The 17500-nt window shown below is 40.8% G+C and overlaps 1 protein-coding gene across 2 annotated transcripts in view; it reads left to right on the top strand.

The window, feature by feature from the left end:
* The first annotated feature begins 10186 nt into the window (after positions 1-10186).
* The window catches only part of LOC135115003 (visual system homeobox 1-like), a 116635-nt gene continuing 109321 nt past the window's right edge, over positions 10187-17500 (top strand). Inside the window, exons 1-2 of one of the 2 annotated variants that reach the window (XM_064031408.1) lie at positions 10187-11344; positions 11907-12406. In XM_064031408.1, coding sequence (XP_063887478.1) covers positions 11983-12406 — 424 coding nt within the window. In that variant the 5' untranslated portion in view covers positions 10187-11344; positions 11907-11982. Of the gene's footprint in view, positions 11345-11374; positions 11737-11906; positions 12407-17500 lie in introns of those variants that run through there. The other variant, XM_064031410.1, reaches the window with a different exon arrangement.

Raw genomic sequence — 17500 nt, 5'->3', positions numbered from 1 at the left:
GAGAGGATACCATGAAGACAGAAGGACGGAGGGAGGGAGGGATGGAGATGAGGGCAGAATGGAGGACAGGGACAGAAGGGAGGGAGTGGCATGGGGGAGGGGTGTGGGGGGAACAAGTTGACAGCAGACATGACGGAAAGCTTCACAAGGCACCAGTCCGCCATTTTGGAGCAGCGTCCCCACGTGTGTTGCTTCTGGGAAATAAGTCTGCCTTTTTTTTTTTTTTCTTTTTGCTCTCTCATCTTTGGTTCGTGTTTTGGTTCCCAGCGATGCGAGAGGCCAGCGAGGAGGGACTTTGATGTATTAGTAGCTCGTCTGGCATCGATTCCAGATAACAACTAATTCAGTCCAGCACGCCAGCACAACACAGGTCAGGCTCCCATACATTCCTCTCACCGAAGAATGGTGAAGAGACGCCATTTAATTAAAGAAAATATCCATCTCCGTAAAAGTCAAGTAAAAATACCCCTGCACTTTGAACTCAGAAAATGTAAAACTAGTTCCTAAAAAAAAAAGGGAGAGAAAGAGAAGATGAAAGAAAACCCAATAAAAAAAGACAACACGGACACTATATGAAAGAAAAATCATACCCATAAAAGAGAGAGAGAGAGAGAGAGAGAGAGAGAGAGAGAGAGAGAGAGAGAGAGAGAGAGAGAGAGAGAGAGAGAGAAAAAAAAATCAGGACACGATGAAAAAAATGGAAAAACAAAATAAAAGAATAAAACGAATGTCAAATTAAAAAAAAAAAAAAAGAAAGAAAGCACGAAAAAAGTATGAATGAAAGACCAAACTTGACATGCACGTACAAGTTAGAGTTAATAAGACACTGTGATAAAAGGGAAACGAACACACAAGTTACCTTCCAATATGATCAATAGTTAAAGATGGATGGAGTGTTTCTTCCCTGCTGGTCTTGTTCTTATTAGAGAGAGAGAGAGAGAGAGAGAGAGAGAGAGAGAGAGAGAGAGAGAGAGAGAGAGAGAGAGAGAGAGAGAGAGAGTGAGAGATTGCCTTATACCGATATCTCTTCATTAACTTGTTATTATTATTATTATTATTATTATTATTATTATTATTATTGTTGTTGTTGTTGTTGTTGTTGTTGTCATAATTATTATTATTATTATTATTATTATTATTATCATTATTATTATCATTATTATTATTATTATTATATTAATATCATCATCATTATTATCATTACGGATTGTAGCAGGAGCAGCAAGAGCGTAGTAGTAGTAGTAGTAGTAGTAGTAGTAGTAGTAGTAGTAGTAGTAGTAGTAGTTGCAGTAAAAGTATAGCAATGATCATAATAGTAGTAGTAGTAGTAGTAGTAGTAGTAGTAGTAGTAGTAGTAGTAGTAGTAGTAGTAGTAGTAGCAGCAGCAGTAGTAGTAGTAGTAGTAGTAGTAGTAGTAATATTGGTGGTCTGAAAATTGCGAACACTTTGGCGTCGTGTGTGTGTTTGTACAGGTGGAGGAAGGAGTGCAGTGTTTGGTCAGCTGATCTGTCCTGACTGCGGGGACCTTTGCTCAATGTGTTGCGTTTGTTTTTTTGTTTTTTTCTTCTTTTTTGTCGTTTATTTCCATTTGCTTACTTATATTACGAGCATTTGCTGAGGCCTTTTCTTTCATCTTTTCTTAGTTTTGTGTGGGAGTTTGTTTGTACGTGTCTGATTTTTTGCTTCTATTTGTGTTTTATATAATACTAATTACATCTCTCTCTCTCTCTCTCTCTCTCTCTCTCTCTCTCTCTCTCTCTCTCTCTCTCTCTCTCTCTCTCTCTCTCTCTCTCTCTCTCTCTCATCCCCTCTCCTCCTTAAGCCTGTTAGGGTGCTTCAGACCATCATGGCGGGCCCTCTTCTGGACTAATAAGGAAAATGGAGTCGAAATTCCGTGGTCTTTCAAAAAACTATATATTTTTTAACCCTAAAGCTCTCGGCGAGAGAGAGAGAGAGAGAGAGAGAGAGAGAGAGAGAGAGAGAGAGAGAGAGAGAGAGAGAGAGAGAGAGAGAGAGAGAGAGAGAGAGAGAGAGAGAGAGAGAGAGAGAGAGAGAGAGAGAGAGAGAGAGAGAGAGAGAGAGAGAGAGAGAGAGAGAGAGAGAGAGAGAGAGAGAGAGAGAGAGAGAGAGAGAGAGAGAGAGAGAGAGAGAGAGAGAGAGAGAGAGAGAGAGAGAGAGAGAGAGAGAGAGAGAGAGAGAGAGAGAGAGAGAGAGAGAGAGAGAGAGAGAGAGAGAGAGAGAGAAGGTTTAGATGATATTATTTTCTCAGAAGTAAATTATCATTCTTCATTTTCATCCTGCTTTTAAAGTATTAGTAATAATAATAACAACAATAATAATAATAATGATAATAATAATAATAATAACAAGAATAACAATAATAATAACAAGAATAATAATAATAGTAATAATAATAATAATAATAATAATAATAATAATAATAATAATAATAATAATCATAATAATAATAATAATAATAATAATAATGAATATGTTAATAGTTATTTTTATTATCATTATTATTATTATTATTATTATTATTATTATTATTATTATTATTATTATTATTATTATCATCATCATCATGTGTAGCTCACTGATCGCTCACCACGGACCGCAGGAAAGAACTACGGAAATCAGGAACAAGACTTGTCCTCAGTTTAAATGATGCTCTACTAGTTTTCCATAGTAACACATACGTCATTATTCTCTCAGTAGCAAGAAGATTCCTATTAAATATATTTTTTCGATGTTAACGTTGACGACTAGTAGTGCTCACTGTCATTCCCGTTGAATAAGTTTCCACTAGCTCATTTCTGTCAACGCTAATAAATCTTGGTGTTCATTGTCTTATATCTCATTTTATACCTGTTAAATAAATCTCTCCTTTTTTTCAACGTGAGAATTTTTGGTAATTACTGTCTTGTGTCTCGTATTATTTCTGTTAAATAGATCTTCTCTTACTTGCTAACGAACGGTAATGATTCTTGGTGTTCACTGTCTTGTGTCTCATTTCATTCATGTTAAATAAATCTTCTCTCCTTTTTGTCAGCGGTAAGGAGTGTTGGTGTTTATTGTCCTGAGCCTCATGTCAGTCAGAGTAATCTATCACAACACCCTCAGGAGGCTTAACTGGTCTGCCGCTGCATAGTCTTCCTTCGTGCTGCAAGGTCCGTGCAGTTCAAGGTCTTCCTTCGTGTTCTTTTATTAGAGTTCTGTGTTAAATTCTGTGCACGAAAAAAAAAATATATTGATGTCATAGATATTAACTATAACTTTTACTGTATTCTTGTACTGTAATTCGAGTCTAGAAGTACAAAGTATATAATCAAAACATAAACATTGACTTCCTCTTTAATTTGCCTCACTCACCGCATCCATTATTGAACATCTCTTTAGGAACCTTCAGCTTCCATAATCAAATATTAAAGCGCCAATAAGCAAAATACTCGTAAGAGACTAAGCTTCTCAAAGGAAATGTGCAGTCTGCGAGAAGGTTGCCGCCACTCCACCACCGCACTGGGAACCTCTGACAAGACGAGCCTTTCCTGGATTTTGTTAATTTTCGAGTAGGTTATCGATCACTACTTGCTGAGTGGTGGTGATTAAATCCGCAGTGAAGGCATGAAACGTACTACTATTCTTGCTATCTCTACTACTACTACTACTACTACTACTACTACTACTACTACTACTACTACTACTACTACTACTACAACTATTACTACTGCCGCTGCTACTACTACTACTACTACTACTACTACTACTACTACTACTACTACTACTACTACTCCTGTTGCTGCTGCTGCTAGTTCCTTCTTGTTCTTCTACTACTACTACTACTACTACTACTACTACTACTACTGCCGCTGCTGCTGCTGCTACTGCTACTACAACTACTACCACTACTATAACTACAATTACTACTATTACTACTACTACTACTACTACTACTATTACTACTACTATAGACTTACAACAACAACAACAACAACAACAACAACAACAAGGTAAAAGAGGCGTATTTTTCAAAGGCGATCTGTGAACTGAAAGCAAAGAGGCCAAAGGGAATTGAATAGCCAGTCTACGTGGAAAAGAAGAAAGCAGATCAGGTATTCAAACTTTTTTTCCTTTTGTTTTCTGAGTAAAGACTAAAAAAAATGCTAAAAAAGCCCTTTCAAGTCACGACTGAAGGCAATGGTCGAGTGATGGAATTAAAAATGCGGCGAATTAATGAAAGTGAATGAAATGAATGTGCTCTTGAGTGAGTGAATACTGCATGGCTTGTTCCGGCTACGAATGTATGATCCGTATTCAGAAACGCTTTGCTTTCTTATCACGGCCATTTTCAAAGGCCACAGAGGTGATTAGCCGGATTCTTAAGCGTGTTTCTCCTGTTAATATTATAGAGACCTTGTTAATATATCACTAGAACCGTAAAAAAAAACACCTTAAAAAAAAACACGTGTCATTCCAAGTAGAGCCTATTGAAAGCAGTCGAGGTGTGGGCTGAAGTTCCAGAATATTGTCATGTAACAGAGCAAGGCGAAAAAGAAAGTGAGAGTGCTTGTTTGTTATTTGCTTTGTTTTGTTTTGTTTTGTTTTGTTTTGTTTTGTAGGTTTTCTTTGTTATGTTGCAAGTGGATCGTCTGTTAAAAGTAGGGACATTATGGTTGTACATATATTTTAGATGTATAACAATAATAGCTTTGACTGGAGCCTAGCAAGAGAGAGAGAGAGAGAGAGAGAGAGAGAGAGAGAGAGAGAGAGAGAGAGACTATATCCCTTTCTGTCTCATTCAAGCCTTTATTCTGTTCCCATTTTCTATGTATTTCAGACATTTCTTTTACGTTCTCTTTCTCCCTCCCTCCTCCAACCCTCTCTCTCTCTCTCTCTCTCTCTCTCTCTCTCTCTCTCTCTCTCTCTCTCTCTCTCTCTCTCTCTCTCTCTCCGGGATGATCAGCCGGGGGAAGAGGCCGACGGAGGAACAATGGAGCAGTCTTGGAGGTGCGAGGCGTCACGGAGAGGAACTGGCAGGAAGGAGGGAGGGAGGGAAGGGAGGAAAGGATGGGGCGGCGAGGAGGAGCTTATGGATGGAAGAATGTGTTGACGAAGAGAGGAGGTGGAAGAAGGGAGGAAGGGAGTGGGTGGTGGCGGTCATGATGGACAAGAGGGAGAGGAGAGGAGGGAGAGAGGGAGAGAGAGAGAAGATGAGCGATTGGTAGAGAGGATGATAAGAAGGGAAAAAGGGAGATTAGCTGAGAAGAAAACAAAGAACTATGGAGAAAATGAAAAACCAGCCTTGTCTGTATGTACGTGTGTATGTATGTGCGTGCGTGCGTGTGCGTGTGTGCGTGTGTGCGCGTGTGTGCGTGGGGAGGGGATGTTCTCATTCAAGTATCTATGACAGTGTGTTTGTTCATGGTAATCGTGTGTAAACAAAGACAAGTTTTTTTATATGCATCTACTTACTGACTTAAAAAGAAAAGGAAAGTCAAATAAAAGAGAAAAAAAAAATGAAAGGGAAGGGGTCAGAGGAAAGCAAACACTGACTGTGGTAACATAAACTTGCGACTTTGAATTACATCTCATCTTGGCAATTACATATTCGCACTTCCCTAGCTTGTCTCTTCCTCGACGAGTTACAAGATGGATGGATGGATAGATAGATACAGGTACAGATAAATAAACATGAATAGATAGATAGATAGATAGATAGATAGATAGATAGATAGATAGGCAGACAGAGAGAGAGAGAGAGAGAGAGAGAGAGAGAGAGAGAGAGAGAGATGTAAACAGATAGATATATAGATAGATAGATAAATAGATAGATAGACAGGTAGATAGATAGATAGATAGATAAATAGATAAATAGAGAGATAGAGTGATAAATAGACAGACGGGCAAACAAAAGGCCTTTTCATCCTCTCTAGTCCTCTTTTCCTAGATGTATAGAATAAAAAAGGAAAGCTTTCATAATATATGGTCGTGTCAAGATTTAAGATGGACACTAAACCCTTAATGAGAGAGAGAGAGAGAGAGAGAGAGAGAGAGAGAGAGAGAGAGAGAGAGAGAGAGAGAGAGAGAGAGAGAGAGAGAGAGAGAGAGAGAGAGAGAGAGATTATGTACATTGTGAAAAATTACAACAAAAAAGATTGTTACTAATATACTTTACATATAAGAAACTTTCCACAGATAGTGAAAAACATTGTTCCTTTACTGCACAACACAACACTACAACACAAACACAACAAAAACACACCACTTACTACACCCGCAAACTATATCTTACCACACAACACCACACAGCACCACACTACACCACACCGCACCACAGAGCCACAAAAACACACAATCCACCCTCATTTCTTAACACACACGTTCACTACCTTCACTATACATGTCAGAGAAGGTCCTTGTAAACCCTCAAGTCCTTCATACCGATACAGAGAAGACGAGGGACGAGGAGTGACACTATGGCGCCCTATCCTTTCTTGTAGGAGCAGGATGCCTCAGGACTGGCTGGATGGGTGAAGGAGGTTGATGGAGGGTTCTTGTGAGTTCTTCTGCCACTGGGTCTTCTAATACACCTCTCCTGAAAGAGACGCTGAAGAACCACACACACTAATCGATTTCCCCTCTCTCTCTCTCTCTTTCTCTCTCTCTCTTTCTCTCTCTCTCTCTCTCTCTCGTGCCGCTTGAGTGGTGTCAGCCGGAATGTTAGTGTAGGGGTCAGGGAGGAGGAGGAAGAAGAGGAGAGGGGATGAAAAAAAAAGCGAGAGAGAAGGAGTCAGAAGAGAGGTAAAGGTGAGAGGCTGATGAGGAAGGAGTGAGAGGCGTGAACGGATTGAGTGATGAGTGGAGAGGAGATAGGGAGAGGAAGAGAAAGAGGAAGGGAGAGGCGTGGAGGTGTAAGTAGCGAGGTGGTGTGTGTGTTCGACATCTTTCCAAGCTCACTAACCACATCAAACTGGGAACAAACAACGCCAACCACCACGCCTGTTGAGAGGCTCCCTGCGTCCGAAAGCGCGTAGGTGAGGTGAGGGTGGGAGGGAGGAAAGGGTGGGCGGGCATGCTGGCGGGAGGGAGGATGGAGGGGAGGGAAGGAGAGAGGAGGAGGGTAGAGGGAAGGAGGAGAAGGGGGAGGACACTTTGGGCAGGGAAAAGAAGGAGAGGGGGAAGACTAGTAGAGAAGGAGGAGGAGGAGGAGGAGGAGGAAGAGGGGGATAACAAGACCTCTCGCACACCTTAACGACAATTTACCTTCATGTTACTACTGACGAAGGTGAACTCTATATGAACAACGTTATTCAAGGCAGCAATGAACACTCCCCCGCTCATGGGAACAACCTTACGGGGACAGACGAAGCGAGGATAAAAAATAATGAAACGAAAATCGCGTGGAACAAGTCAGGAACATTAAGAATAATGCATAGGTTTGAGGAGGCCGCGTGGTGTGTGTGTGTGTGTGTGTGTGTGTGTGTGTGTGTGTGTGTGTTTCGGACGCCGCTTAGGGTGCCAAAACCAACACCTTCACGGGTCTCGTTGCCACACACCTGCCCCACGCCGCCGCCGAACACCCGAGGCCTGCGTTTGCGTCACTCCGGCGCGAGCACAGGCAGGTTTAACCCACGTGCGCTTGTCACCCTCTCCTCCTCATCCTCACAGTTATTCCCGAAGTAAAAGAGAGTAAAGGGGTGTTTAGGAAAGTAAGGCTTGCATCACCGGTCTGGCAACAACTTCGCCTCGCCAATGAGATTTTGTGTTCCCTTCAGAATCTTTGTTTGAGAGACGTGCACGCTGCCTGGGTTATGCCTCGCCGCCGCCTAGCGAACGCGAGGGTGTACGTAGGCTTATACACTCTGCTCACAGCCGCCGCTTCTCCTTCAGGGGTCCCATGTTACTGTAAAACCACCGCCGTCTTACTGCCAAAACTACCCTTTAGTCCACTTCATTTTTATTTTTCTTCATCAGTGTTTATGAGTTAAAGGGCCATATTCTGAAACACTTCTGCGCCGCACCTCCACCACATTCAGTATGCTCAAGTTGAAGTTATGTGGGTTTTTAATTGTGGTTTTACGGTTCTAGTGACAAATTAACAAGATTTCTACAGTATCAACAGGATAAACACTTCTGAGAACCCAGTTAATTATCAATGTGGGCTTTGAAAACAGTCGTAGTGAGAGAGCAAAGCGTTTCAGAATACAAACTAATGAGACAAAGCGTTTCTCAATACTTAGGTGGTGTTGAGCGTTTTGACAGGGCTGTTTGCGCTATTTATGTAGTGTTGTTTGTGTTGATACTGTCATTAGCCCTGTATTTTATTGTAGTTAATCTGCGGTGAGGTCATTCCCGCCTTCTTCGCTCTTACGTACTGTTGTGAGTGTTGATACTTCCATTACCATTGTACCTTATTATGGTTATTTGAAGTTGATGGCACCCTTTGTTCGTGTGTGTGTGTGTGTGTGTGTGTGTGTGTGTGTGTGTGTGTGTGTGTGTGTGTGTGTGTGCTGTTATCTAGTGTTATGTATGTTCTTGTTTTTTTTCACCTACTATCTCACCTTCAAAGCCACAACAGCTGCAGACGTTGTTTGTTGGGTTTAAGTGGTCGGCTTATGAACTTCCTCAAGACTCCGGTGGTCGGCCCTCTTCCCCCGTTCATTTAATTCCTTCATAGTATATTTTTTATTACCTACGAGTGTATTTTTTTTTTTTTTTTGCAAACTTACTTCCTTGAGACTTTTGTGGTCGGACCTCTCCTTCTTTATTAAATTTCTTTTCCTAATAAAATATTTACCCATTAAGGTTTTGTTTCATTCCTTATTTTCGATTTTCAGATCTTCAAAGTAGAGTCTGTTTAAGGAATCGCTTCTTTAACTGCTACTGTAGATTGTCTTTCAAATGTCTGATTAATTTTAGTTGAAACCTTGGATAACTGAAGGTGCAATGAAACAGTCGCCGCCACATGCATGTCCGGTGTGAGCGCCAAGTAACGAGGTGTAGCCGTACCAAAAGATGAAAAGCACTTCTTGTACAAAGCCATTTATTATTGTTACCTAGTGTCTTCTTCATTACATTATCTCTCTCTCTCTCTCTCTCTCTCTCTCTCTCTCTCTCTCTCTCTCTCTCTCTCTCTCGTAATTAATAAGTATTAGCTATTATCTCCATCACTTCATTCTCGTATTATTTTCCTTCTTTCTTTCTTTCTTTACATTATATACTAGATTGTTTATAGGCATCCTTTGACTAACTATCATACTTGTGAAATTTCCACTGTGATTACGTCGAGAAGATTGTCTGATTAATTAAGATTTTACACCGCAGCATCGAATTTATTTGAAATCAAAGTTAAGATGCCACGAGAGGAGCGCGAACACTGAACATACTTGAAAAAAATGACGAACAACTTAACCTGTATCTTTGGCGGACCATCAAAACTATCAAATTTAGGGTCACTGTTAAAAAGATACCATGAGGGACGCGGACACTCGATATACTAGAGGGAAATGATAAACACCTCAACTTGAATCTCTGGCGGGGTATGCGGAGAAACCTGTGGGCGAGGAAAGGGATTTGGCAAAGGAGGAAAATCAACAATATAGTTTTGAAAGATCGTGTGGAAAGATGTTGAGCTGTGAAGTCAAGAAACCGTAGAGTGTTTTCTACAATTTTTTATTTATTTTTTTCAATTGTGTGTGTGTGTGTGTGTGTGTGTGTGTTTAGGTCTGTGAGAGGGAAAAATAATGGTGCATTTAATTTTTGTAATGTTATATTTGTGAAGAATTATTTTTGTCTAAAGTTTCCTCAGTCATGCCAAATATATTGATACGTTTGTTCTCTCTCTCTCTCTCTCTCTCTCTCTCTCTCTCTCTCTCTCTCTCACACACACACACACACACACACACACACACACTCTTGGTGATGAGTATGTTGCTGAGAGTGATGCTGGGGTAGATTTATTGTCAGCTGTGATGGTGAGCGTAGTGAAGGAAGCAGGTGACAATGGAACTGAGGGCAGAGATAGAACGTTGAATGGTATATTTATTCAAATCAATCAATAAATAAACAAAACAGATAAATGAATGAATAAATAAATAAAGTAAATAAATAAATTAATTAATAAGTAAATAAATAAATAAATCAAACACGAAGAGGCTAGACTTAAGGAATGCACTAGGATGGAGGAAGGAGCAAGAACCATTAGTGCTCACGTAGTTGCATGTGTGTGTATAACTATGTGTACACAGTGTGAGTTTCCTTTGCCTTGACCTCATTTCCACGCTCTATCACACTCATGCACCACAAAGAAAAGCAAACGAGACTTCATAACGTTCGAAATTTCTGCCCTTTTACGGTGCCAATGCATTGAATGAGTGTGGCGGCGGAGGTGGCGACGGCGGCGGCGGCGGCGGCGGCGGCGGCGGCGGCGGCGGCGGCGATGGCGGGAGGAGGTGGTGGTGGAGGAGCAGGTGGAGGGGTGTGCGGGCCGGCGCCTCCCCATCGACTCACCCAGCACGGGGAGAGAAGGAATGTAGTACCAAGTATATTTATTTTCATCGACGGCCAAGGAAGGGCGAGCATATTTACATTCTGATCAAAGGAATGCAAATTTCCTCTGAAAAATTGTTGACACTTGGCGTGGGTGCTTGTGAGTGGGTGTTCTCCCGCCGCGCCGCCTGTCACCACTGCCAACACTACCCGGCGCCGGCATAATATGGAGTTTCCATTCCCCTCGAGTCTTGTCAATCAATGAAACCGCTCCATGATTGGCCGCTAGTCAGCAAAGGGGGCCGCGTTGGCGCGCTCATTGGCTCCTCGGGGAAGGGGGTGTGGCCACTGGGCGGGCTTATCGACCACTCACAAGTGATACTCTTGTTCTCTAGCGCAGTGTTCTCGCTGGGTTCTTATATTATTAACTTTCTACCTTTACATGTTCATTTTTAACCAACTTTATTTTCCAGGTCCGGGTGGATCCGTCTTACCGTCTGCGTCGCCTGCAGGAAAACTGATTGAGGGAACACTCAGCACAACCTTGCCCAAGATGAAGGAGATGGCGGGATGCTGCACCGAGCGCGTTCCAGTGCGCAGATGCCACGGAGCAAATCAGGGGCTGTCGCTAACTGCCATTTTATATGTGAACTACACGCTGTTTAGCATAGGCAGCCTCCACACCCCACTGTGATCTCTTCTGCAATTGTTACTCCTGGCGGTATGGACTGAACCCCGTGATACCTACACTAGTTAATTAGTGGCCACACTGGAAAAGGACGCAGTATTGAGGCATTTACAGTGGTTTTACCTGGCGGAGTGACTGTTCCTAAGGCGGCGGTGACATAGACTAGAGGTGAGTTAAGTTTACAGATAATTTTTGTAGCTACAGAAAGTTGATAGACTCTGTATGGGAGATGTATTCTGAAAGAGTGAAAACTGAGAGTGTGTGGCGGACTGCTACTTGTGATCAACACCCGGGTATTACCTAGTGTACAGACACTGTAGAGGAGGGATAATGATATTTTTCGTGCGGTGTTCATGTCAGGCACTTGTTAGGAGTGGCAAGTGACGGTGGCTAGGTGACGGGTGGTGGTGAAGGCTGTCAGCAGCTGAGGGAGACTTGGCAGGCGGACTGTGGCAGGGAACAGTGTGAGGCTGAGGGAGGCAGCGGTGACACCACCAGCTGTGAGAGCCAGGCTTCATTGCTGCACACATGCTGAGGCTCAAGCTTCGCCGAGAGGCAATGTAGGCTTCATGATTCTGTTGGGACGTCCTTGAGTGAAGCATATGAGTTATAATGGTTAATAGTGTGTGTGTGTGTGTGTGTGTGTGTGTGTGTGTGTGTGTGTGTGTGTGTGTGTGTGTGTGCAAACGTAATGTGCAAAGTAGGGTCAGTGATAGTGTTTCTCCTGCAGGTGATCGGCCTGCGGGCGGCGGCTGCGGCATGGTGATCGGCCCCGGCTGGTGACTCACCGCCCGCACGCCCGCGCCATGATGGAACGTGGCACCGTGCATGTGTCGGCGCCCTCCCTCCACGCCCACGCCCACATGACGGCCCTCACGGCTCCCACACTGCCCCAGCGCTCGCCCTTCGCCATCCAAGAGCTGCTGGGGCTGGGGTCCCAGTCTGACTCGCCCCCGGCCCCGCCCGCCTCCTCTTCCTTCGGGGCTGGCGGCTCCCTAGGGGCAGCGCCCCACCTCTTATACTCGCGCCACGCCGCCCTCGCCGCCCACCAGCAGCACTCGCTATTCCCAGACTCCCGCCATGTCTGGATGAACCCCGCCCTTTTGCCCGGCATGGGCGTGGGAGGGCTGGGCGGCCCTGTCACGCCCGTCACCATGAACAGCGGCATGCCCCCAATGCTGGGCCTCCGACCCGACGCCCACGCCGCTCATCCCGACGCCCACAGCCCAGGTTAGTCTGTTTGAATGTTTGTAAGGTAGAGGCGTTATTGAATTCCGGGGAAGGGGCGACCAGGTCCCCGGGGAACGCGCTGCCGCGGCGCTGTCACTTGATTCCCTGGCGGGTCGCCTGCTGTCGGCGGGTAGCGCAGCGTGGTAGACGGACATTATTGTTGTGGCGGTGCACGACGGAAAGCCGCGGGCCGCGTGGCCGCGACAGACGCCAGGGACGACCGCCGGTTTGAGCCGCGTAACCTGAGACTTGTCCTCGCCACTCGGCGGCGTGTGGCGGCACCGCACACTGCGGAAACTTGGATAGTAATCATAGTGCTGATATTAATGATAATGATAATAATAATGATTTCAATAATAGTAATAATAATAATAATAATAATAATAATAATAATAATAATAATAATAACATTAATAATTATAATAATAATGATAATAATAATAATAATAATATCATTATTATTATTATTATTATTAATATTATTATCACTATTACTATTAATGATATTTTCATAATAATAATAATAATATTATTATTATTATTATATTATATAATTATCATCATCATTATCATCATTATTGTGTTATTATCATTGCAGTATCTATAATGGATATAATGCAAATAATAATAATAATAATAATAATAATAATAATAATAATGATAATAATAATAATAATAATAATAATTACTATATTATCATTATTATTATTATTATTATTATTATTATTATTATTATTATTATTATCATTATTATTGTTGTTGTTGTTGTTGCTATTATTATTTTTATCATTATCATGATCACGCTATCGTTACTACTACTACTACTACTCCTACTACTACTACTACTACTACTACTACTACTACTACTACTACTACTACTATAATATTGTTTCATATGGGGGAATATGAATGCGTTAGCAGTATATATATATATATATATATATATATATATATATATATATATATATATATATATATATATATATATATATATATATATATATATATATATATATATATATATATATATATATATATATATATATATGCGATGAATTATATCATTGTTTTTTTTCAAATCTTACAGAACATAAATGACATCGCTACATTCATGTTCGTATCTAACCATAGTTTCATTAAATGCTCCACATTTGGAAGTGATACGTAACTAGCAAAGTACCACGACCAAAGCCATACACACACACACACACACACACACACACACACACACACACACACACACACACACACACACACACACACACACACAGCGCAAGATGAAACACCCACCACTCAGTGCCGCGGACTGCCCAGGTAAACAGTAGCGCCGGACCAGCGGGATGCACTGTTACTCACACACTGAGCGGCAGTAACACAATCCCCGCCCACACTGCACCATGACAGATAAATAAGTACAAGAAAATAATGAGAGAATTTGATATTTATGAGTGTGCGATGATACCTTTATATATATACACTTACAGACACTGTCCACTAACACTGTGATGGACCTGCTAAATAAATTGATAACAGATAAACACAAGTAATGAGAGAATCTGATATGAGTGTACCATAATACTTTTCTATCTCTGTTTTTTTTACTACTGACGGGGATAAGAGAGTAAATGATATGTGTGTGTATGTGTGTGTGTGTGTGTGTGGTGCTTTGTCCCACCCCGTGTATGGGATTGCCGGCCTGACGTATAGATAGATGGACGTTCCGAGACGTGCAGTGTAGGAAGTGCGGTATTTACACAGCGTCCAGGTAGCGGGGATCAGCGTGGTGTTGTGTGTTGTGTGTCTGAGAGGTGTGCTGCTGGAAGCCCTGCCCTGCGCTTCAGCCTGGCGAGGGACGCATGGCTGGGATGTTCTTGATATACTTGTTATCCTGTTGATGTTCTGTTATTCTGCCACTCTCGTGCTTCGCTGTAGTTTTCTCGTATATCATTTCGCCGTCCTGGGAGTGGCACTGGAAGATATTTCGTACATTAGACACGCGCTCAGTATAATGACAACAATGAAGTTAATAGTGAAAATGTAGATGATGATAATGGTAATGATAACGGAACATGATTTATAATAGATAGTAATATTGATAATTGATGGTGATGACGATGGTGATCCTGATAATGGTAACAATGATGACAATAATATTAATGATGATGATGATGATACTAATAACAATAACAATAATAATAATAATAATAATAATGATAATAATAATAATGTGATAACAGCAATAATGAAAATAACAATGATAATAATGATGGAGATAATAATAATAATAATAATAATAATAATAATAATAATAATAATAATAATAATAATAATAACAATAACAGTAATAATAGTAATAATAATAATAGTAATAATAATAACTTGTATTTCGTATATATTTTTAAAACGACATATTTTTTATGTAATGTATTTAAGGTATTGCTCGGGGCGTCTTAAGTAGGGCACTCTCTTAACTCTTGAGTGCTCTGGAGGTGTGAGTGGCGGCTGTGATGGCAGCGGCGGCGATGGTGGCGACGGCGGCGGCGTGAGGGGATTTGTCCGCCTCACAGCAGCATATTGCCGCCGCCGCCGCACCGCCTCTGAAATTCCCGCCCCGCCCTCCCTTCTCTGCATCTACCACTGCTGTACTATCACTGCTGCTGCTGCTACTTTTCCACTACGGCTATACTGCTACTCAAAGCTTTATGGTAGTAGTAGTAGTAGTAGTAGTAGTAGTAGTAGTAGTAGTAGTAGTAGTAGTAGTAGTAGTAGTAGTAGTTGCTGTTGTTATTGTTGTTGTTGTTGTTGATGTTGTAGGTGTAGGGTTAGCAATACTCAGTTTTTTTCTTCTAATGCAAAGGACACGAATATTCTTTGGATAATATTTTCTTCCTAAAAAAAAATGTTAATTTTAGTACCCTCGTAACGATAGCAGTAGTAGTAGTAATATAAGCAATTGTGGTAGTAAAAGTAGTAGTAGTAGTAGTAGTAGTAGTAGTAGTAGTAGTAGTAGTAGTAGTAGTAGTAGTAGTAGTAGCAGTAGTGGTAGTAGTAGTAGCAGTAGCAGTAGTAGTGTTAGCAATATTCATCTTTCTCTCTCTAACGTAAAGGACATTGTTGAATATTCTTTTGCATAGCATTATCTTCCTGTCGATGAACAAAAATTAATAATAATCAAACGGGCGTTTCTATACTCACCGTGAACCATAAATAACATTCGCTTATGGAAAATAATATCACGCTTTTCTTTTCTAGTATTTGCTTTCACCGCTGCCTGAACCAAACACGTTGAAAAAAATCACCGCTAAATCCGAACTTAATCTGCTAAAACAAACAAAAAAAATGCGCTCAAATCCTGTGCCGGTTGGGGCATAAATTCGGTACTATGAATGCTAAGTTACCGCCGCTCACCACACAGCGTTCACACACACATACACACACACAGGCGGGGCGGCAACAGTGGCCTTCTCTCCACCGCTGGCTGTGCGCTCAGCACGGTGGTGGTGGTGGGGTGATACTACTGCTACTACTGTTACTACTACTACGACTATGACTACTACTTATATTTGTTATCATTAGTATTGTTATTTTAGTAGTTGTAGTAGTAGTAGTAATAGTAGTAGTAGTAGTAGTAGTAGTAGTAGTAGTAGTAGTAGTAGTAGTAGTAGTAGTAGTAGTAGTAGTAGTAGTAGTAATAGCAGTAGTAGTAGCAGTAGTAGTAGTAGTAGTAACAATAATAATAATAATAATAATAATAATAATAATGATAACAATAATAATAATAATAATAATAATAATAATAATAATAATAATAATAATAATAATAATAATAATAACAACAACAACAATCTTTGTTGTTATCGCGATTTGATTTTTCTTAATACTTGTCATGTTACTACCATACACTGTTGTTTTTTAGTAAAGAGCATACAGCTGCAGAGATATTTTGATGAAAAAAAACATCCGATTACACTGACTATATGATAATAATAATAATAATAATAATAATAATAATAATAATAATAATAATAATAATAATAATAATAATAATATTGATAACAACAACAACACCATCAATAATAACAACAACAACAACAACAACAACAATAACACTAATGAATAAATACAAACCAAGCAATGCGTATATTTCCACTAATACCATCAAGACCAAGACCTCAATAAGGGAAGGAAGAGAAATAAACAATAAAAAACTCGGTCACTCCTATTACAAAATGAAGACCAGCAATGACACTGACTTTGAAGATGGAAGCAAAATGTTGAAACTGGAGTGAGAGTGAGAATTACTGCTCTTATTACCACTACTATTATTTATTGGCAAGGAACACACCATTACAACATTTGCCGCTACTTGAATGCGCTTCCTCTATATGTATATTGACAAAATGCTAAAGGTTTAGTCGTAAGTCTAAAATGATATAACGAATATAATAATCATATCGCTTCCACACATTTGCTGCCTTGCATTGTGTCTCGTGTCTTATGAATTGTTGGCACATGTTTGGTTAATTTGGTGTACACGTAAGCGGTGCACATACTACGCAAGGGTTATTATTATCGTTATTTATGGTGGTGGTGGTGGTGGTAGTAGTAGTAGTAGTAGCAGCAGCAGTAGTAGTAGTAGTAGCAGCAGTAGTAGTAGTAGTAGTAGCAGTAGCAGTACTAGCAGTTGTTGATTTTGTTGTTCTTGTTGTTGTTATAGAAGAATAAGAATAAGAAATAGTAGTCCTAGTAGTAGCAGTAGTAGTAGTAGTAGCAGTAGTAGTAGTAGTAGTATACTAGTACACTGGCTTTTTCACAATTAGGATCGATATTTTGTCTTAGAACAATTTGTGGCCGTATTTGTTTGTTTATTCACTTATTTATTATCGTCTATCTTGTATTTCTTCTGAAGAAATCGTCATTTTGGCAAAACTATATTTCTAAAAATTAAATGACCCTCTCTGTTAGTGATAGAATCGGTGAACAACCATGGAACACACACACACACACGCACACACACTACTACTACTACTACTACTACTACTACTGCTACTGCTGGTGCTCCTCCTCCTCCTCCTCCTCCTCCTCCTCCTTCTC

Source organism: Scylla paramamosain, chromosome 28, assembly GCF_035594125.1.
Source record: "Scylla paramamosain isolate STU-SP2022 chromosome 28, ASM3559412v1, whole genome shotgun sequence".
NCBI classification, from domain to species: Eukaryota; Metazoa; Arthropoda; class Malacostraca; order Decapoda; family Portunidae; genus Scylla; species Scylla paramamosain.
Note: the sequence above shows the minus strand (reverse complement) of the source record. Positions and strands in the feature narration are given on the sequence as shown.